The sequence below is a fragment of the Hylobates moloch genome, unplaced genomic scaffold, assembly GCF_009828535.3.
Source record: "Hylobates moloch isolate HMO894 unplaced genomic scaffold, HMol_V3 SCAFFOLD_23, whole genome shotgun sequence".
In the NCBI taxonomy this organism is placed as follows: domain Eukaryota; kingdom Metazoa; phylum Chordata; class Mammalia; order Primates; family Hylobatidae; genus Hylobates; species Hylobates moloch.
In genome coordinates, this window is record NW_026652298.1 from 30,764,764 (window position 1) to 30,787,050 (window position 22,287).

General features: G+C 47.7%; 1 protein-coding gene across 1 annotated transcript in view; it reads left to right on the top strand.

The window, feature by feature from the left end:
- The first annotated feature begins 20,300 nt into the window (after positions 1 to 20,300).
- Positions 20,301 to 22,287, top strand: part of LOC116462743 (uncharacterized) — a 152,186-nt gene continuing 150,199 nt past the window's right edge. Inside the window, exon 1 of the mRNA XM_058433936.1 lies at positions 20,301 to 20,367. Within this exon, the coding sequence (XP_058289919.1) occupies positions 20,301 to 20,367 (67 nt within the window). The remainder of the gene's footprint in view (positions 20,368 to 22,287) is intronic.

The window sequence follows — 22,287 nt, forward strand, 5'->3', positions numbered from 1 at the left end:
AGCCATAGCTTTCAAGTTTTAATAAAATGCACAGAAGAGAACTGTCCCCATTCATTCTCTGAACAAAACATGCTTTGTGAGATGCTAAAAGGAGGGTATTGTAACATGTCAGGAATATGGATGCCGCCTTCCCCCGTCCTTTGCTACCTGATGATACAGCTTCATTTTGCTAGATGTAAGGAAATAATATCATCTTGGTGTGGCTTACATTGTCATTTAAACCCTAAATTACAATCTTGAAAAATTGCTGCTTTCCAGATCTTGATTGTGTAGTTTCGGGGCCATGCATATTTAGCAGTTTGGCTTAGATGTTGGCATATACGTGATCTCAAGCTGTTATTAATTACATATGCAAAGTCTTCAAAACAAGAGCCCTATTTCAGGATCGTAAAAACACGTATTCCGTGGAACTTTCATGTCAGACGCCTGGAGTACGAAGCGTTCATTGGACATTCCATTTTACTGTTCAAAGTATGGACTTACATATCAAATTAAAAGGCTCTTTTGTTCTGCCACTGTTTGGTGGGGACTTGAGAGTCTCTTGCAAACATTGGTTCACATTCAATTAATGAAAGGGCTTTATACCTACCTACTTGGACCGCAAAGAGGAATTTTACCAATCTGAAACCAAAAGTGGCTGTATATCTTATATTCTGTTATGTCCATCTAGGCGAGGTGGCCTTCTAAGAAGTGTTGGTTTGTGGCTTAACAAAATTATTCAGGTACTGCATCTCTTGAAGCCGGACTTAAGCATATGATGGATTCCTCGCTGACCACAGCGTTACCCGTGAAAATGTTTTCTCTCGGACAACTGGCTTCCCAGTTGCTAACGAGAACACTTCTGTTGGATACTGAACTATTTATAAACATGGCTTCATATACTCACACCATTTGGCCTCAGTTTTCTCCCCAGTGAGAGCCTGTCGTGTTTGGGATGTTAAAAATCCTTCTCTGACTTTCTGGGCTCAAGATTTCTGTTAGGAGTAAATGTAGACATTGGAATTTTACTTGCAGAATTCTGATTTCCTTTGGGTTCCTTGGTCCTCTCCTCCCTGTATGACTCAAATGTTTACAATGAGTCGCCTGTTTTTGCAGGCACATGAGTGAATTGGAAGATCTAGCAAGGGCCACGTGAAAGAGACATCAAGAATAGTTTCGCTTTTTATTTTTTTGAGAGGGAGCCTCGCTATGTCGCCCAGACTAGAGTGCAATGGCATGATCTCAGCTCGCTGCAGCCTCCACCTCCCGGGTTGAAGCGATTCTCCTGCCTCAGCCTCCCGAGTAGCTGGGATTACAGGTGCCTGCCACCGTGCCCAACTAATTTTTGTATATTTAGTAGAGATGGGGTTTCACCATGTTAACCAGGCTGGTCTCGAACTCCTGACCTGCCTACTTCGGCCTCCCAAAGTCCTGGGATTACTAGAGGCATGAGCCACTGTGCCTGGCCTTTTTTTTTTTTTTAATCTAAGAATTTTAAATAAGATTCTGGAGCTCAGATTAAAATGAAGAAATAAATAAATAAATAGCTCACCACCAAGAATAGTGCATGTAACTAACCACCTTGTAACTGCTCTCTGCAGTATTAAAAAGATGTTCTCCCAATTGAATACCTTTTCTCCTTTTCCTTTCTGTTCCTTTTTTTTTTTTTTTTTTTTTTTTTTTTTTTTTGGAGTCTCGCTCTGTTGCCCACGCTGGAGTGCAGTGGCACAATCTGGGCTCACTACAACCTCCTCCTCCAGGGCTCAAGTGATTCTCCTGCCTCAGCCTCCTGAGTAGCTGGGATTACAGGTGCACTCCCTGATGCCTGGCTAATTTTTGTATTTTTAGTAGAGACAGGGTTTCGCCATGTTGGCCAGGCTGGTTTCAAGCCTCTGACCTCAAGTGATCGCCTGCCTCGGCCTCCCAAAGTGCTAGGATTACAGGCGTGAGCCACTGTGCCTGGCCTCAGCATTTAAGTATTCTTAAAGCTCTTAGTACTGCAGGGACTCTTAAGTGATCTTGGCCGGTTTCCCAAATGGGCAAAATCAATTTAATGGGTTCGTCAAAAATCACAGTGCATTACTCATAATAGATCTGAGTATTATTTGCAAAACTTGGATATATAGATGTGTGTGTTTGGGGGAGGGGTCACCGTGTAAAGTAAGGGTGAAGGGTAACAGCTGGAAGCCTCTGGTTGGTGTCTGTGGATTTCACGTTGTTTATCATTGATTAACTCCTGCTGTGTTGCAGGCATTGTACAATCGGGGTAGAAAACACGACCCTGCCTAGGAAGAGTGAACAGTGGGCTTAGCGCTGCCCCGCCAACATTTCTTCCCCCTTCCTCTTCCCTCCTTCCTTCTTTCCATCTAAAATTCACCTAGCGTTAAAGTACATAATTAGGTGGCTTTTAGTGCATTCACAATGCTATGTAACCATCAATTCTACCTAGTTCCGAAACATTTTCATCAGCCCAAAATAATACCCCAAACCCATTAGCAGTCACTCCCCATTCCCTCCTCTCCACAACCCCTGGCACCCATCAATCTGCATTCTGTCTATGGATTTACCTATAGTGGGTATACTATATCAATGGAATCATAGAATATGTGATCTTTGCCTCTGGCATTTTTGCTGAGCATCATGTTTTCAAGGTTCATCCACATGGTAGCGTGGACCAGTGGTTCATTCCTTTTTGTGGGTGAATCATACTCCGCTATGTGGATAGACCACAAGTGGTTAATCCACTTATCCTTTGATGAACGTCTGTGTTATTTCTACCTTTTGGCTATTGTGAATAATGCGGCTGAGAACATTTGTTTACAGGCTTCTGTGTGGACATACGTTTTCAGTTCCCTTGGGTGTATACCTAGGAATGCAATTGCTGGGTTATAGGGTAATTCTACCTGTATGGTTCATTCATTCATTCATTCATTCATTCATTCATTTATTGAGACCAAGTCTCACTCTGTCACCCAGGCTGGAGCACAGTGGCGCCATCTCGGCTCACTGCAACCTCCACCTCTCGGGTTCAAGCGATTCTCCTGCCTCAGCCTCCTGAGTAGCTGGGACTACAAGTGCATGTCACCACGCCTGGCTTATTTTTTGTAGAGACGGTGTCTCACTGTGTTGCCCAGGCTGGTCTCAGAAGTCCTGGGTTCAAGCCATCCGCTTGCCTCAGCCTGCTGAGTAGCTTGGATTACAGGCACACGCCACTACACTCAGCTAATTTTTAAATTTTTTGTAGAGTTGGGGTCTTCTGTATTGCCCAGACAGGTCTCAAACTCCTGGGCTTAAGTGATCCTCCTGCCTTGGCCTCCCAAAGTGCTGGGATTACAGGCTTGAGCCACTGTGCTTGGCCTTCCCATTTTCACTGAAGGTCTTTCTTTGTGGTTGCATTGGTTTGCGTTTCCCTGCATTAGTTGTTTGTCTAACTTAATGGCGTCCTTATTTTATGTTCTGCCTGCCTTCTGTCTTAAAATCTTAAATCCATTCAGGCCTTTATCAGTGACCAAATAGTGTCCACATGTGTGTATGTGAGAGGGGGTGGTCTGGGTGTCTCTATAGGTGTGTGTGTGTGCGCTGGGGGCTGTGTATGGGGGGATATGTAGGAGTGTGTCTGTGTATGTGTGGGTGAATCTGTGGGTGTTTGTTGGAGGGCCTAGGTGTCTGTCATGTGTGTGAGCTGGGCTCTGGGTGTCTCCGTAGCTGTCTATGAGTGTCTGGCCCCGTGTGTGTGTGCATCCACACGTGTATGTGTCTCTGGGTGCATGGAGCGTAAGGGGAAGGGGCCGAGCCGCCCGGAGCTGCACTGGCCTGGAAGCCTTCAGTCCTCCAGGAGCCCTGCAAGGACTTTCAGGCCAACCACCCCCAGGGGGAAGATAAATGACTGTTGCCTCGCTGATCTCAGGGACTAAAGGGCAGGAATGATTGTTCCTTCCACTGTTATGCAGTGTGAAGGGGACCATGCCTGGCTTCCCGACCTTGTCAATCATGGCTGTGTCCAGCTGCTGGTGGATGATTCCAGATGGGAAAGATTGTTACTGAATCCTGTACAACAGGGCCAGGGCCACTGTCCTCAGACTCACGGCTGCGCATTAGAATCCCCTGGGGGAGGCTGGATGCGGTGGCTCATGCCTGTAATCCCAGCACTTTCGGGATGCTAAGGCAGGAGGATCGCTGGAGCCCAGGAATTAAAGACCAGCCTGGGCAACATAGTGAGACCTCGTCTCTACAAAAATAAAAATTAAGTTTGAGCATGGTGGCTCATGCCTGTAATCCCAACACTTTGGGAGGCCATGGCGGATGGATCATCTGTGGTCGGGAGTTCGAGATCAGCCTGAGCAACATGGAGAAACCCCGTCTCTACTAAAAATACAAAATTAGCCGGGCATGGTGGCACATGCCTGTAATCCCAGCTACTCGGGAGGCTGAGGCAGGAGAATCGCTTGAACCTGGAGGCAGAGGTTGCAATGAGCTGAGATCATGCCATTGCACTCCAGCCTGGGCAACAAGAGCGAAACTCTGTCTCAAAATAAATAAGTAAATAAATAAAATTAGTTGGGCGTGGTGGTGTGTGCCTGTGGTCCCAGCTGCTCTGGAGGCTAAGACAGGGGCATGGCTTGAGCCCGGGAGTTCAAGGCTGCACTGAGACGTGATCACACCACTGCACTCTAGTCTGAGCAACAGAGTGAGGCCCTTGATCTAAAAAAAAAGCAATGAAAAAACAATCTCCCGGGGGAGCATTTAAAAGGCTCCATGCCCAGGCCATGCCCCAGATCAACTGGATTAGGAACTCTCAAGATGCCACCAGGCATCAGTGCCGACCTATCCCTGGCACAGCCATACTGGGGCCACAGAAAGTCTTTAATTTTGTCATTTTTTTTCCATAAGAGGGAAAAATGCCTGCATATAATAATGAATCCAGCCTGGATTATATTTCTCTTTATACCAACACAGTCACAAAATACATGTTTAAATATATTTTCATGGAGGACGTGGCCCACTGAAGTGCTAAGGCTGCCCCGATCAGTCTGCGGCTGCAGCTTGGCCCCAGGTCACTGGCCTGGCCTGGGGGTTGGTGTGAGTGTGTGAGGCTCCATCACTGATGCTGTGATCCCCAGGGCCTCTGTTCATTCAGTAAGTGCATATTGGGTGTGTAAGATGTTCCCAGGATACAGCAGCAAATGGGAGAGTCAGGCTCCTTGCTCTTGGGAATCTAAAGTAGAACGTCATCATGTTGTGCTTGCTTTGCATATTATGATAATGTGATCTTGCATATAAACGCTCCCTCAGATATTGTCTCCACCAATCCTGCCAAGAACTCTTCCAGATAAAAAGGAAAAACATGATCATTTTAGAAGCAAAAGAATGGAGGCATGGAATAAGTGTGATTTACACAGGGCTGCCAAGCAATTCATAACAGAGTAACTTCTGGTCCTAAAATTCACCTTGGGCTTGTTAAAAATACAGATTCCCAAGCTACATGCCTGGAGATTCAGATTCGAAAGGCTTGGGAGGGGGACCAGGAATCTGCATTTTTAAGAAAAGGCAGGGTGTGGTGGTGCCCGTTGTAGTCCCAACTTCTTGGGAGGCTGAGGTGGGAGGATTGTTTGAGCCTAGGAGTTAGAGGCTGCAGTGAGCTATTATTGTGCCACTGTACTCCTGCATGGGCAACGTAGGGAGACCTTATCTCTTCAAAAAGAGTGAAAGAAAGAGCATGAGAAAGAAAAAGAGAAAGAAAGAGAATGAGAAAGGAATGCCTGGGTGTTTCCTAAGGGCTGGCAATGTAGAGAAATGTTGTTCCATGCGGCCTGGGGATCAGATCGGCCAGAGAGAAGGAACTGAAATCAGGGTTCTTGACCCTGGCACTATTGACAGCTTGGGCTAGATCATTCCTTGTTATGAGTCCATCCTGTGCATTGGAGGATGTTTAGCAGCATCCCTGGCCTCTACCCAGAGATAGATGTCAGTAGCAGTCCCCGGTTGTGACAATCAAAAATATTAATACTCCAGGCCAGGCAGAGTGGCTCAAACCTGTAATCCTAGCACTCTGGGAGGCCAAGGCAGGTGGATCACCTGAGGTCAGGAGTTCGAGACTAGCCTGGCCAACATGGTGAAACCCCATCTCTACTAAAAATACGAAAATTAGCTGGGCGTAGTGGCGGGCGCCTGTAATCCCAGCTACTCAGGAGGCTGAGCCAAGGAGAATCGCTTGGACCCGGGGGCAGAGGTTGCGATGAGCCGAGATCGTGCCACTGCACTCCAGCCTGGGCGAAAGAGTGGAACTCTGTCTCAAAAAAAAAAAAAAAAAAAAAAATACTCCAGACGTCACTAAATGTCTCTGGAGGAACAAAATCAAATTACCCCATTGAGAACACCTGGGCAAAGTGCATGGGTCAAAGGAAACATTTCCCATGTTTGGGGATCGGGTGTCTGTCACTGACCCAAACATGGTTAAAATACACCAATTTCCATAACAAGGAATGCAGCACTAACACATACTACAGTGTGGATGAGCCTTGGAAACGTTATGCCACGTGAAAGAAACCAGACAGCAAAGTTCATCTGTTGTATGATTCCATTTATGTGAAATATGCAGAATTAGGTGATCCATAGATACAGATGACAAATTGGTGGTTGTTGGGGCTGGGAAGAGGGGAGAATGGGAAGTGACTACTTCACGGATCTGGGGTCTCCTTTGGGAGTGAGGAAAATGTTTTGAAGGCCAAGCGTGGTGGCTCATGCCTATAATCCCAACACTTTGGGAGGTCGAGGCAGGAGGGTCGCTTGAGCCCAAGAGTTTGAGACTAGCCTGGGCCACATGGTGAAACCCTATCTCTACAAAGACATGCAAAAAAAAATAGATTGGTGTAATGGCAGGCACCTGTAGTCCCAGCTACTAGGGAGGCTGAGGTGGGAGGATTGCTTGAGCCTGGGAAGTCAAGGCTGCAGTGAGCCATGATTGCGCCACTGCACTCCAGCCTGGATGACAGAGTGAGACCGTGTCTCAAAAAAAAAAAAAAAAAAAAAAAAAGAAAAGAAAAAGAAAATGTTTTGCAAGGAGACAGAGGTGGCAGTTGTACAACAATGTGGATGTACTGCTGTCACTGAATTGGTCACTGTAAAATTGTTTAATTGTACCAGGTGAATCTCACCTCGATCAAAGAAAATATAACAATTTGTATAGTTTCATGTGACAACTGGTAAAATGAGGATGGAGCGAACTGTGAATGCAGTGTAAACCGGAATGGAGGTTTCAATGAGGTAGTAACCTTTAACAAGTGTGTTAAGACTGTAATATAATGGCAGAGCACAGTGGCTCACACCTGTAATCCCAGCACGTTGGGAGGCCAAGGCAGGCGGATCAACTGAGGTCGGGAGATTGAGATCAGCCTGGCCAGCATGGAGAAACTCCATCTCTACTAAAAATCCAAAATTAGCCAGGCGTGGTGGCACATGCTTGTAATCCCAGCTACTCGGGAGGCTGAGGCAGGAGAATCGCTTGAACCTGGGAGGCGGAGGCTGCGGTGAGCTGAGATCACACCATTGCATTCCAGCCTAGGCAACGAGAGCTAGACGCCATCTCAAAAAAAAAAAAAGACTATAATATATAATTAAATAATACTTATAAAGCAAATGGTAGAATCTGAGGACAGGATCTCAGTATCGACATCTTTGGAACCAGTACAATATTGGGTTAAAATGTACAGTACATGCTTGTTGAATTAGGGAAGAAAGTAAAGTGAAAGCATTTGATTCATCAAGAACCATGACTGAGCCACTTGCAACGTGCTGCGGGGCTGGGACAAGTCATTTGAGCTTCCCACGCCAAGTTCCTCTCCTTTTGAAGAAGAGGTAGGCTGATTCTTCAAGCGCTAAATGTCTGTGTTGGGAAATGGACAGCTCTGGGGGAGACGACAGTACCTGCTGGAACATTCCAGAACATGCTGGAATATGCTAGGGGCTTGCTGTTTTGGCCTATGTTGTGCTGAAACCCTATTAGTTTCACTAGGGAGGTAACAAATACAACAAGCTGAAGAAGAAATGCAGAGCCAGCAAAGGAGACATTGAGTTTAATTAGGGATTTAGATACAGCGGGGAGAGTGCAGGTGGTGGTGGGCTGGAGCGGAAAGCTGCAGCCACTTGCAAACGGCATGCAGTTTATTCAGCATTTTCACTTAGCACCCTCCCCTTAACGACCGCCACCTGGCAACCTTCATTTAACCTAAAACTCAGCGCCTCCATCCCTTGGAGGGCCTGTGTTTCATGGGATGGGCCAGGGGCTCAGATGTTTTTCATAGACAAGAAACAAATCTCCAGGTTGGCCATTCCCGGATTCCGTAGCTGGGACGCACATTCAGGTGAGTCTGCCATCCAGGTCATCCTAAGGATGTGCGCAGGTTATTGCGTTCAGGTGCGTTTGCCCTACAGCGCACCGGAGCAAGCTCGTGGGTAAACTAGGAAACCCTTGAGACACAGGTCTCAAGGGGCTGCCTCTCTCCCTCCCTGAGCTGAGAATCCCATCTTTGCAGTGAGTCTTGTGACTACAGATCCAGGGCTGCACGTGTGTGAGATCATGCTCAGGGCATGGTTAACAGGGCCCATTTCCTGGAAGCAAGGGGACTGGGCATGGGGCTGTCGTCTTCACATAAGGGCTCATTATCACGGAGGCCCTAGCAGCTGGGGTACCTGTGATCCTGGGCAGGTGTATTTCTGTTTGGAGGACGTGGGGATTGGAAGCGGTGGTCGATTATAGAGCTGAGCCCCAGGTGAAGTGGCTGGTGCATCTCTGAGTAGCCAAGAAATGGGAAAAGTGCCGCGAGAGGCAGGCCTCCTAACGCAGGGAGAAGGTTTCAGACCCCACCGTAGACTCTGCTGTATGACAGCCACTCACACAGGGCTTTGCGGTAAGAACTTTTTGGCTTCTTTGGCAGTAGCTTTATTGAGATGTTATCTATATATCACACAATTCACCCATTTAAAGTGTACAATTCAGCTGGGCGTGGTGGCTCACACCTGTAATCCAGCACTTCGGGAGGCCAAGGTGGGATGGTTGGTGTAGGCCAGAAGTTGAAGACCAACCTGGACAACAAGGTGAGACCCGGTCTCTTAAAAAAAAAAAAAGGGCCGGGCGCGGTGGCCCACGCCTGTAATCCCAGCACTTTGGGAGGCCGAGGCAGGCGGATCACGAGGTTAGGAGATGAAGACCATCCTGGCTAACACGGTGAAACCCTATCTCTACTAAAAAAAAAAAAAAATTAGCCGGGCATGGTGGCGGGCGCCTGTAGTTCCAGCTACTCGGGAGGCTGAGGCAGGAGAATGGCGTGAACCTGGGAGGTGGAGCTTGCAGTGAGCCGAGATCACGCCACTGCACTCCAGCCTGGGCGACAGAGCAAGATTCTGTCTTAAAAATGCAGTTGGGCATGGTGGTGCGTGCCTGCAGTCCCAGCTACTGAGGAAGCTGAGGCAGGAGGATTGTTTGAGCCGCACCAAAGTCAAGGCTGCAGTGAGCTGTGATTGCACCGCTGCACTCCAGCCTGAGCAACAGGAGCAAGACCCTGTCTCTAAAACATAAAGCTTTAAAGCATATGATTTAATGGGTTTTTAGTATATTCACAAAGTTGGGCAACCATTACCACAATCAACTTCAGCATTTTCATCTGCTCAAAAAGAAACCCCGGGCCAGGCGTGGCGGTTCACGCCTGTAATCCCAACACTTTGGGAGGCTGAGCTGGGTGGATCACCTGAGGTCAGGAGTTCCAGACCAGCCTGGCCAACATGGTGACTTGTCTCTACAAAAATACAAAAATTGGCCGGGCATGATGGCAGGTGCCTGTAATCCCAGCTACTCGGGAGGTTGAGGCAGGAGAATCCCTTGAACCTGGGAGGCGGAGATTACAGTAAGCTGAGATCATACCACTGCTTTCCAGCCTGGGTAACAGAGTGAGATATGGTCTCAAAACAAAACCAAAAATCCCATACCGTTTAGTTGTCGACTCTCAATCTCCCCTCCCTGCCGCTCCCAGCCCCTGGCAATCAACTGCTCTACTCTCCAGCTCTATAGATTTGCCCGTTCTGTACATACCGTGTAAATGGAATCATAGCATATGTGGTCTTTTGTGCCTGGCTTTTTTTTTTTTTTTTTTTCTTTTGAGATGGAATCTTGCTCTGTTGCCCAGGCTGGAGTGCAATGGGGTAGTCTTGGCTCACTGCAACCTCCGCCTCCCAGGTTCAAGCAATTCTCCTCCCTCAGCCTTCCGAGTAGCTGGGATTATAGGTGTGCACCACCACGCCTGGCTAATTTTTTTTGTACTTTTAGTAGAGACGGGGTTTCACCCTGTTGGCCAGGCTGGTCTCAAACTCCTGAACTCGTGATCCGCCTGCCTCAGCCTCCCAAAGTGCTGGGATTACAGGTGTGAGCCACCATGTCCGGCCAATGCTTGGCTTCTTTTACGTGGCATAATGTTTTCAAGGGCCACCCACGCTGTGGCAGGCGTCATTGCCCCATTCCTTTTTATGGCCAGATCGTAGTCCAGTATGTGCATAGATCACATTTTGTTCATCTGTTGATGGTTATCTTTTTATCTTTAAAAAGTCTGTAGCTCTATCATTGCTACTCATTGTACCAGCTATTTAAAAAAAAACAACTCTGCCATTTTTCAGTAAAATGATTTAGACAATCTTCTTCTATATTAAAAATTATTAAGGTAAGCCTAGGTAGGACATGTCAAAGACAAAGGGCAGCTATTAATGAGTAGGCCAGGCGGCAGAATTGGGGCTGTCCTGGGCATGCCCAATGTGTGGACGCCCCACTCCTGGGCCAGGTAACAGCAGTGCACTGTCTCAATGCTTCAGGCCCTGGATAACACAGCAAAAGAGCGTGGCTCCTGGCTAAAAATCCACATGTGGCCAGGTGTGGTGGCTCACACCTGTAATCCCAGCACTTTGGGAGGCCGAGGTGGGCAAATCACAAGGTCAGGAGTTCGAGACCAGCCTGGCCAACATGGCGAAACCCTATCTCCACTAAAAAGTACAAAAATTAGCTGGGCGTGGTGTCATGCACCTGTAGTCTCAGCTACTTGGGAGGCTGAGGCAGGAGAATCGCTGGAACCTGAGAGGCGGAGGTTGCGGTGGGCTGAGATCGAGCCACTGCACTCTCGTCTGAGTGACAGAGCAAGACTCCTTCTCAAAAAACCAAAAAACCCACATGTGATTTTTTTTTTTTTTTAAGGCCTGACCATTGGCAATTCTGAAGGCTTTACCTGGCAGGACTTAGGGGGAGCTGCCCTCCCCACACCAGACTTGGGGCGCAGCCAGTGCCTGGTGGTCTCCAGAGGGGGTTGCGTCGTGGTCTCAGGCCCCACAGCTCTCCTCTGATGCACATGTGCATTTTTAGCCCTGCTGCCTGCCTTCCTAGGTCTCCTTATCTGAGGCCTTGGGCAGGGATCTTCTTCAGGGTCTTCTTATGACCAGAAGGAGGAAAAAGAAGACCCTTTTCCCCACCCTGGCTTGTTACTCAGTACTTTTCCACTCCTAGACCCCTCTCTTGCCCCCTACCCATGTCCGTAAAACTGCCAGGAGCCTTTTGCCCAGTTCCCCCACATCTGGATGATACAACAGATCCTCAACTGATGCCCTGTTCCATGGGGAAACGGGAGAAGGGCAGTTGGTGCTTTCTCCGGTTTTAACCTGCTGCTTGTACAATCACGGTGAGTGATCACGGGCGTAACGCTGTCATTTTTGGTTTATTGCTTTGACACCTGACAGCTCAGCCCGCCCTCTTGCAGCTCAACTGAGCTCCTGACAGCTATAGGAATTGGGACTCGATCTTTGATTGTGAAATGATGTCAACCTGTAAACAGTAAAGGTAAATTAGTGAGTAGGCTTCTGGATGCCAGGAAGATAATAACCAATGACTGTAGATCACCCCATCATGGAGCAGCAGTGAGTATCTGTTGAGTGCCTGCCATGGGCGGGGCACATTCTGTCACTGAATTTCACAACAATTCTGTAAGATGAACATCCCCTCTCCGTTTTACAGACAAACTGAAATTCTGACAGGTGAAGTTACCAGTCCCAGGTTCCAAGCTGGGATTCCTCAGCTAACATGTCAACCCTCCCAAAGGCATTTTGTATCGTTTTTGTGCTTGAACTTTTTCCTTATTTGCACTCATAAACTACATGTTTTATTTCCTGGGCGGGAGGCAGCCCCCATGGTCCGCCTGTGAAAGAAACATGGGGGCTTTCAAATGACACAGAGGTGGCCACCAGCTCATCCTCAGCCGAGCCAGGTGTGCTGATGCTGACGCCCACACCCAGCAGTCCACAATGAGAAGGGGACACAGGTGGCTGCTGCTTGCAAAATTGAGTGTCACTTGCTTGGCTTGTTCCACTCCTGTTTATCAAAGCTGAACATGACCTGGTCCTAATGGAGACTGGCTCATAGGTGCCAAGCCTGTGTCTCGAGGCGTTTCCTGGCCCCCTAGAAGTCTGCTCCTGAAAGACGAGCTTATTTGTCGTCTTTTCTTTTTTTCTTATGCATAGAGATGGGGTCTCACTGTGTTGCCCAAGCTGATCTCAAACTCCTCATCCTCACACCTCGGCCTCTCAAATTGCTGAGCTACCGCACTCAGCGTATTTGTCTTGCTTCTGATCTGTCTCCCTGCACTAGAAAGTCAGCTCCTTGAGGGTGGGGGCTTTCATCTGCCTGGTGCTGTATCCGCAGTGAACAGTGACTGGCACACAGTAGATGTTTGCATTTTGGGAGGGGCTGAGATCACTCTCGGTCTCTATGGTTTTCTAGAAGGACTCACAGAGCTCAGAAAAGCCATTGCACTGATGGCTGCTGTTGATTACAGGGAAAGAGAGAGAGTAAAATCAGTAAAGGGAAAAGGCGCATAGGGCAGGGAGGCCAGGCACAAGCTCCCAGATGTCCTCCCCCTGTGGACTCGTGGACGGTACTTACTTCTCCCAGCCAGAGTGTGTGGCAACATGCACAGGACATTGCCAACCAAGGACGCTCACCAGAGCCTTGTGTGCAGTGTTTTTATTGGCAATCAGTCATGGCCAATGGCCCATAGTTGACCTCAGTCTCCAGCCCCTCCAGAGGTCATGCTGATGTCACCTGGCCCAACCCCCCCCCACCCTAAATCATGTCATTAGCAGAGACTGGCTGGCGTGGTCCCAGGCCCCCAGGTAAACAAAGTCACTGACATTACAATCAGGCAGCACATTCCAAGGGCCTGGAGTTTCCTTCCAGGAGCGGGACAAAATTAACTTTTTTTTTTTTTTTCTTTTTTTGAGACGGAGTCTCCCTCTGTCGCCCAGGCTAGAGTGCAGTGGTGCAATCTCGGCTCTTTGCAACCTCTGCCTCCCAGGCAGGCAATTCTCCTGCCTCAGCCTCCAGAGTAGCTGGGATTACAGGCGCATGCCACCACGCCCGGCTAATTTTTGTATTTTTAGTAGAGATAGGGTTTCACCATGTTGGCTAGGCGGGTCTTGAACTTGAGACCTTGGGTGTTCTGCCTGCCTTCGCCTCCTAAAGTGCTGGGATTACAGGTGGGAGCCACTGCGCCCAGCCTGGGTTAATTTCTAGAAGGGGAATTGCTGGGACAGAGACAATGTGCCTCACCTTCCCCACCCAGCCAGCGTTTTTATGGCCACAATGTGAAGGTGTTATGAGCAATACAAAAGGGAGGATAGTCTTTGCCCTTGAAAAGATTAAATTGCTTGAGTTTCACATGCTCCAAATATGTAGTGATCTGCCATTCACCTTTAACCTGCAAAACCTCAATGTGCCGTTTCCTCTTTCTTTTCCCTGAGAGCTCATGTCCTCTTTCTCCACTAGTTGCCAATTATTTCATCCAGGCTTCATGGCCTTTTCACTTAATTTTTTAAATTTCTTCTATTTTTTTTTTTTTTTGAGATGGAATCTTGCTCTGTCTCCACGTTTAAGTGCTGTGGTGCGGTCTCAGCTCACTGCAACCTCCACCTCCCAGGTTCAAGCAATTCTCCTGCCTCAATCTCCCAAGTAGTGATCCGCCTGCCACAGCCTCCCGAAGTGCTGGGATTACAGGTGTGAGTAATCCCACCGCGCCCAGCCTGAGTTTTGTAACTTTAATTTGCATTTCGTTTTTAGTGGTGTGATCTTGGCTCACCGCAAGCTCCACGTCCTGGGTTCAAGTGATTCTTCTGCCTCAACCTCCTGAGTAGCTGGGATTACAGGCATGTGCCACCATGCCCGGCTAATTTTTGTATTTTTAGCAGAGATGGGGTTTCACCATGTTGGCCAGGCTGGTCTCGAACTCTGGACCTCAGATGATCTGCCCGCCTCAGCCTCCCAAAGTGCTGGGGTTACAGGCGTGAGCCAATGCACCCAGCCTAATTTGCATTTCTTTTAGGTCTACGGTTGAACCTCTTTGCTGAAACTGTATTTGTGTCTTTTTTTGTGTCCTTTTCTGTGAACGGGGTGCTCATATACTTTGTCCATCTTTGAATCTGTTGTTCTACCCAACTGGTTGCAGTGCTATTTTTATCATGTGCCTACTCCGCCGTGTACTTGGTTTCTTTCTGAACTGTCTGTTCTTCACTTGAATACAACATGGAGCCAGAATACACTTTGCCAGGAATTTCTATCCCCTTTATTTTGCCAATGAGTAAAGGAGTCCAGAGAGGTTAAGTAACTTTTCTAAGGTCACACTGCTAATTGAATAAATAAGCAAAGAGATGAACTATCACTCCCTGCTCTGTCCCATCCACTCCCCACCTTCTTCCATCCACCTGACTTTTCCAACTTTACTAGTAATCAACAGGGGGCCAATTTCTCTGTTAATATTTTTTTTTTTTTTTGATACAAGGTGTCACTCTGTTGCCCAGGCTGGAGTACAGTGGTGTGATCTCGGCTCATTGCAACCTCCCCTTCCTGGGTTCCAGCAATTCTCTTGTCTCAGCCTCCCGAGTAGCTGGGACTATACAGGTGTACGCCACCATGCCTGGCTAATTTTTGTATTTTTTGGTAGAGACAGGGTTTCACATGTTGGCCAGGCTAGTCTCGAACTCTTGACTTGAAGTGATCGCTTGCCTCAGCCTCCCAGAGTGCTGGGATTACAGGCGTGAGCCACCTAGTCCAGCCTCTTGTTCATCTTTTATTTTGAAGATAAGGTGGCAGTAGTGAGTGCTTCATGAAGGCCAGGCGAGAGGAGCTTACTGCCCCCTGCTGGTTACTTCTTCTCTATCATGGGGTATCTATGGCTCTCTCACCCACTTACCCTAGCTCTGCAAAATATCTTTTGGTGGTTTAAAAAGAAAGCTTCTTCACGCTGGGTGTAGTGGCTTACACCTGTAATCTCAGCACTTTGGGAGGCTGAGGCAGACAAGTCACTTTAGGTCAGGAATTCGAGACCAGCCTGGCCAACATGGTGAAACCCCTATCTCTACTAAAAATACAAAAATTAGCTGTGCACGGTGATGGGCCCCTATAATCCCAGCTACTTGGGAGGCTAAGGCAGGAGAATTGCTTGAACCCAGGAGGCGGAAGTTGCAGTGAGCTGAGATGGCGCCATTGCACTCCAGCCTGGGTGACGGAGTGAGACCCTGTCTCAAAAAAAAAAAAAAAAAAAAAAAAAAAATTGCTTCATTCTGAAAAGAATTGAAGAAACACTGTAGGATTCCAACTCTGTGACATTCTGGAAAAGGCAAAACTGGAGATAGTAAAAAGATCTGCGGTTTTGGGGTTGGTGGGGGGTGGTAAGGGAAAGGGAAGGATTAATAGGCAGAGCAGAGGGATCTGGTTGTTTAAGAGTGTGGTACCTCCGCCATGCCTCTCTCTTGGTCCCGTGCCTGCCAGGTAAGACGCCTGTTCCCGCTTTGCCCTGTGCCATGAGTGAAAGCTCCCTAAGGCCTCCCCAGAGGCAGATGCTACCATGCTTCCTGTACACCTTCCTGAACTGTGAACAAATTAACCCACTTTCCTTTATAAATTACCCAGTCTCAGGTCTTTCTTTATAGCAGTGTGAGAACAAGCTAATACACAAATGAAAAGGCTGCCTTTTTTTTTTTTTAGACGGAGTCTTGCTCTGTCACCCAGGCTGCAGTGCAATGGCATGACCACAGCTCACTGCAGCTTCAACCTCCTGGGCTCAAGAAATCCTCCTGTGTCAGCCTCCTGAGTAGCTGGGACTACAGGTGTGCACTATCACATCCGGCTTTTATTTTTGTAGAGACGAGGTCTCCCTGTGTTCCTCAGGCTGGTCTCGAACTCCTGGGCTCAAACAATCCTTCTGCCTCAGCCTCCCAAAGTGCTGGGAGTAAAGGCATGAGCCACTGCACCCACCAAAAGGGCTTCTGAACTCTGGTGACTCTGACCTGAGCCTGATGGGCTTCAATCCATACTCCGGCTGAACTCACACTGACTGGAAGCTCGATCCCCAGTCACTGGCAAAACCAATCCCAACCCTGTAAATTTCCTCCAGGTAGAAGCAGGACTTTTTTTGGTGGGAGGAAGAGGAGGTGGGAGGCTGGATCTATGGTGGATGGCTTGTATGGGAGGGTCTGAGTCTTTGTGAATCGAATCCTGTGTCCCCATACTCTATCAAACCGGCTTACTGGGTTTTGGGCCGGTGACAGTGTAGACACAAAGTGAGGCCAGAGGTACAGAGACCCTTCCCAGGCAGACTCGGGTAGGCTGGCGCAGTGCAAGCACAGCTGGTCATCAGAATGGCCTGGAGAGAGGGCCCCACCCTAGGGAATCTGATTGTCCTGGCCTGGAATGGACTTGGGAATCTGCATTTGTAGCCAGCACCCCCTGTGATTGACGTTGCTGCATTGATGAGAAACCATCGCATTGAGGATTGCAAGGTTTCTGCTCAGGCTCCTGGCTTTGAATGGGGGAGGAATTCAGGCCTGTGCTCAGAGACTTGAGTCTCCTGGGGGAGAAGTTGGAGAAAGAAAGTGATGGACCAAACTACCAGAGCTAACAGAGCAGGGACTTGGGAGCCAGAAGGGGTTAAAATCCTCCTGAGCCGTGTGACTTAGGGCGAGTGTCTTAACCTCTCTGTTTTCTCATCTGTACCATGGGATGATCTAGTTCACCTTGCAGGAATTTTGCAGGAGGAGTTGATTGAATGAGTCAATATACAAGGAATGCTTTGCCTAGTCTGATAGTTTCCTAACAACAATGCCATCTATTCTTTTGAGATCCAGGGAAATCTCTCCTTTGTAAACTGCTTCCACGATTTCCTGCCACAATAACTGTTCCTTTCTCTGAGTGAGGTGTCTCCGTGGTGTGCTGAAAATTTTCTGCCTGTGTATCTCATTTCCCCACTGGCTCCTCCAAGCTACCACCTGCCCCTGCCCACTGGGATGCTTTTCCTCACAGCATTTAGCAGCCACACCAGAACTCATCGTAGTCCCCAAGCAGCTGTGAGCTGGAGAGTCTTTTAAGTTTTTATCACTATGGGTCAGGGGCTCCTGAACCTTGCTAGAGAAAATGCTTGAGCTGGGGGCCAGGCCCAGTGGCTCATGCCTGTAATCCCAGCACTTTGGGAGGCCGAGGCGGGTGGATCACCTGAGGCCAGGAGTTCAAGACCAGCCTGGCCAACATAGTGAAACCCCATCTCTACTAAAGATACAAAAAATTAGCCAGGTGTGGTGGCACATGCCTGTAGTCCCAGCTACTTGGGAGGCTGAGGCAGGAAAATCGCTTTGAACTTGAGAGGTGGTGGTTGCAGTGAGCCGAGGGTGCACCATTGCACTCTAGCCTGGGCAGCAAGAGTGAAACTCCGTCTCAAAAAAAGAAAATAAAGGAAAATGCTTGAGCTTGGGAAAAGGGAGGTGGAATCATTGATTTCAAAATATGAAAAGAAAATGGGCCAAGTCTAAAAGCATAAATGATTAAGTTTTCATAAAACATGGTGTGCCAACCAGTCAACTGTGTCTTAATTTGACTCTAAGAAAATTCCATTAAAAGTACATTTAACTGTCCATCAGGAGATAAATGGCCACACAGAAAGTGGTCTACCCTTTCAGTGCATTATTCAGCCACAGAAAGGAATGACACTATTTCACGTTACGTGGCTGAGCCCCAAAACCATCATGCTGAGTGAAAGAAGCCAAACAAAGGCCACCTACTAAACCATTCCATCTATGTAAAATGTCCAGAATAGACAAAACCACAAGGACAGAAAGCAGATCAGTGGTGGCCAAGGACTGGGGTCAGAGGCACCAGAAGCGATTGTTTACTAGGTATGGGATTTCTTTTGGCAGTGAGGAAATTATGAAATTGGTTGTGGTAATGATTGCCAAACTCCCTGACTATCTTAAAAACCATTGAGTTGTATGCTTTATTTTAATTAATTTATTTTTTTGAAATGGATCCTCACTCTGTTGCCCAGGCTGGACTGCAGTAGCACAATCTCGGCTCACTGCAACCTCCACCTCCCGGGTTCAAGCGATTCTCCTGCCTCAGCCTCCCCAGTAGCTGGGATTACAGGTGCACGCCAACATGCCCAGCTAATTTTTTGTACTTTTAGTAGAGACTGGTTTTCACCATGTTGGCCAGGCTGGTCTTGAACTCCTGGCCTCAAGTGATCCACTCACCTCAGCCTCCCAAAGTGCTGGGATTACAGGCACATGCCACCATGCCCGGCTAATTTTTGTATTTTTAGTAGAGCCAGGGTTTCACCATGTTGGCCAGGCTGGTCTTGAACTCCTGATCTTGTGATCCGCCCACCTCGGCCTCCCAAAGTGCTGGGATTACAGGCGTGAGCCACCATGCCAGTTGAGTTTTGTGCTTTAAATGGGAGAATTGAGCCAAGTAGACCCAGCTACTTGGGAGGCTGAGGTCGGAGGATCACCTGAGCCCAGGAGGTTTAGGCTGCAGTGAGCTATGATCACACCACTGCACTCCAGCGTGGGCAACAGAGTGAGATCCCATCTTTAAAACAAAAACTAAAAAAACCAAACAAACAAAAATCACGCCTCGGAAACCAAAAGGTGTGGGTGGAAGTGAGTTTGAGGGAGAGAGGCAGAGATGTGGGACCTAGAATGAACGCTGAGCAGGTACGAGCGGATCCCTGGCCTCCTGAATTACTTCCTTGTCCTCTTGGGAGGCCTTGAACCTGGAGCTTTGAAGAAACCCGCTGCTGCTGTGATAAGAGCCACTTCCAAAGGCCTTCCTAAGCCAGGCCTCCCATTGGCTTTTCCTAACCTGAGCACTGGGAAAGACAAACACAACATCAGACTACACAACTAGACAGTAGTGATGGTTGCACAATGTCATGAGTGGACATGATGCCACTCAACTCAATAAAGTGGTTAAAATGGGCCGAGTGCCGTGGCTCATGCCTGTAATCTTAGTACTTTGGGAGGCTGAGGTGGGTGGATCGCTTGAGCGCAGGAGTTAAAGACCAGCCTGGGCAACATAGTGAAACTCCGTCTCTACAAAAAATACAAGAATTAGGTGGGACTGGTGGCACAGTGCCTGTAGTCCCAGCTACTTGGGAGGCTGAGGCAAGAGGATTGCATGAGCCTGGGAGGTGGAGGCTGTAGTGAGCCATGACCACACCACTGTACTCCAGCCTTGGTGACAGATTGAGACCTTGTTGTTGTTGTTGTTTGTTGAGACGGAATCTAGCTCTGTCGCCCAGGCTGGAGTGCAGTGGCATGATCTTGGCTCACTACAACCTGTGCCTCCCAGGTTCAAGAGATTCTCCTGCCTCAGCCTCCTGAGTAGCTCGGATTACAGGCACCCGCTACCATGCCCAGATAATTTTTAAATTTGTAGTAGAGATGGAGTCTCACTGTGTTGGCCAGGCTGGTCTCAAACTCCTGACCTCGTGATCTGCCCACCTCGACCTCCCAAAGTGCTGGGATTACAAGCGTGAGCCACTGCGCCCGGCTGAGGCCCTGTCTTCTAAAATAAATGAAATGGTTAAAATGGTCAATTTTATGTTTTTAAAATATAATTATACTGCAATTAAAAAGAAACAACCACTACACCGTCTCGCCTTCTGCCCTGAGATCTCTGTTTACAAGGCTAGAAGAGTAGTCAAGCTTTTTTTTTCCCCTCTAGGCCTTTTTTTCCCCTCATTGGTCAGGAGCTCCCTCCCCTCCTCTCTGTCGGGTGGGGTGCTAATAACTTTATTGGAGGCTTCTGATTGGCTGGATCTCTGTTCTGAATGCCCCCCACCTCCCCTTCTACGCTCCTGGGCTGGGAGAGTGGGTTAAAGCTGAGCCCTCCTCTTTGGGGAAAAAGATTCCTTTCAGGACCACACTGAGCTGCTCTGGAGCCTGGGGCTGGTGGCACAGGGCTGGCCCAGGGAGTGATGCCGGCCCCCATGGGGCTCCTCGGTCTGCTCCTGTTCTGGCCGCTGATGGCAGTGACTGCGGGGAGTAAGTAAAACTGCTGCGCATTCCTGGTCCTGTCTGGAGTGAAGCGAGGGGCAGCCCAGATGCGCCTGGGACTGCGCTTTTGTAGCCAGATGCCTGTTCACCTGCCTTTCCACTCCCACCTTTTGTTTTGCTTTTCATGGGGAAGAGGAGCGAGAGATGACAGGTGAATGAATCCTCATCTCTCACTCACATGCTCCACCAGCATCCTCTGGAAACTCAGACAAGGCGGGTGTTGGGGAGCTGCAGAGACCAGATCTGAAGCCCTGAGTGAGAAAATGCTGCCTTCTGGACCCACTGAGCTTGAGCCCAGGAGGTCGAGGCTGCAGTGAGCCGAGATCACGCCACTGCATTCCAACCTGGGCAGTAGAGTGAGACCTCGTCTCAGCAACAAAAAAAAGCAAGTAATTAATTTTCCTAGTAGTCACACATACAGATTTTTTTTTTAAAAGGCAGGTGAAATGAATAACATTTTACTTAACCCAATATATCCAATATATAATTAGAAAATGTAATCAATAGAAAGCATTAATGAGATATATTTCCCATTCAACATTCAATGTGTATTTTATACTTACGACGTATTTCAATTTGGATGCTAAATTTTCATTGCAAATACTTGATCTGTCTTTAGATTTCTTAAAACATAGAGTTGAGAAAGTAGGTTTAGCTACTGTGCTAAGTTATTTCAAACATATTTGAAAGTTTTCTTTTACTAAAAAATATTTTTTTGTAGAGATGGGGTTTCACCATGTTGCCCAGGCTGGTCTCAAGCAATTCTCCCAAAGTGCTGGGATTACAGGCATGAGCCACTGCACCTAGCTGAAAGTCTTTTAATAAGTGAATTGAGTATTGGTTTTTTGTTTAATTAAAATTAAATTAAAGTTTCTCTGTAACCAGTAATATTTCAGATGCTTCATAGCCACATACTGGACAGCACAGGCCAGGTTGTGGGGTCTTTTATTGTAAATGATGTAATTGTTTTGATATTTGGGCTTTCATTTCAGCATATAACACTGCCTGGCATGCCATAGGTACTTGGTAAATTGTGTTGGTTTCATAAAAGAATGCACACTGATCAGAATTGACAGCTGAGAAAGCTGAAATGGGACTTGATTTCATTTGCTGGCTAGAGATGACCCTGATTTCAGTCCATTTCAGATCTCTTCCTAGAAGTGAGTAGGATCTGATTGAAGAATTTATTACCTCCAGTGTGCAGCGTTTTCCCACCCTTGGTTAATCTGTTATGAATTTATCATGGCATGAACTTCATTTTTCTGAAATTTAAAAAATATTTTAAATGTGTTTAAGTGCTCAGGAAATGGAAGGGGTACAGGCTTAATTCAAGCACAATGCTCTCAGAGCTTAGCTCATTTCTGCAGGTCGTGGTGGATGGAGGCTGGTGGGCCAGGCTGCTTTGTAGCCTAGCTGAGCAGTAAAGCAGATGTAGGGATTGTCTGTTGAGCAAACAAGCAGGAAGCTGGGCTTGTGCACAATTGAGAACGTAATGATTATGCACACATATGTTTAATTTGGCGCCCAGTGTCCAATTGATCAAAGAGTTGAAGGAAAGTTGGAAGGGAAATTGATTGGGTTGAATGTCTTTGACATGTGGTTTTATCTATTGATATTCTACTTGAATGCAAAGAGGGTTTTGTTAGATGTGCCAAAATATTTAGGGGAAAAAAACCCTATCATATCCTATTGTTTTAAAGGTGTAAACAAAATAGTATATAATGCACCCCACCCCCACCCCTCCCCATTTTGGGGAAATGATTTGTTTTTCCTTTTATTTATTTATTTTTTTTGAGACAAGGTCTTACTCTGCTACCCAGGCTGGAGTACAGTGGTGCGATCTCGGCTCACTGCAATCTCCACCTGTCAGCTCAAGCAATTCTCCCACCTCAGTCTCCCGAGTAGCTG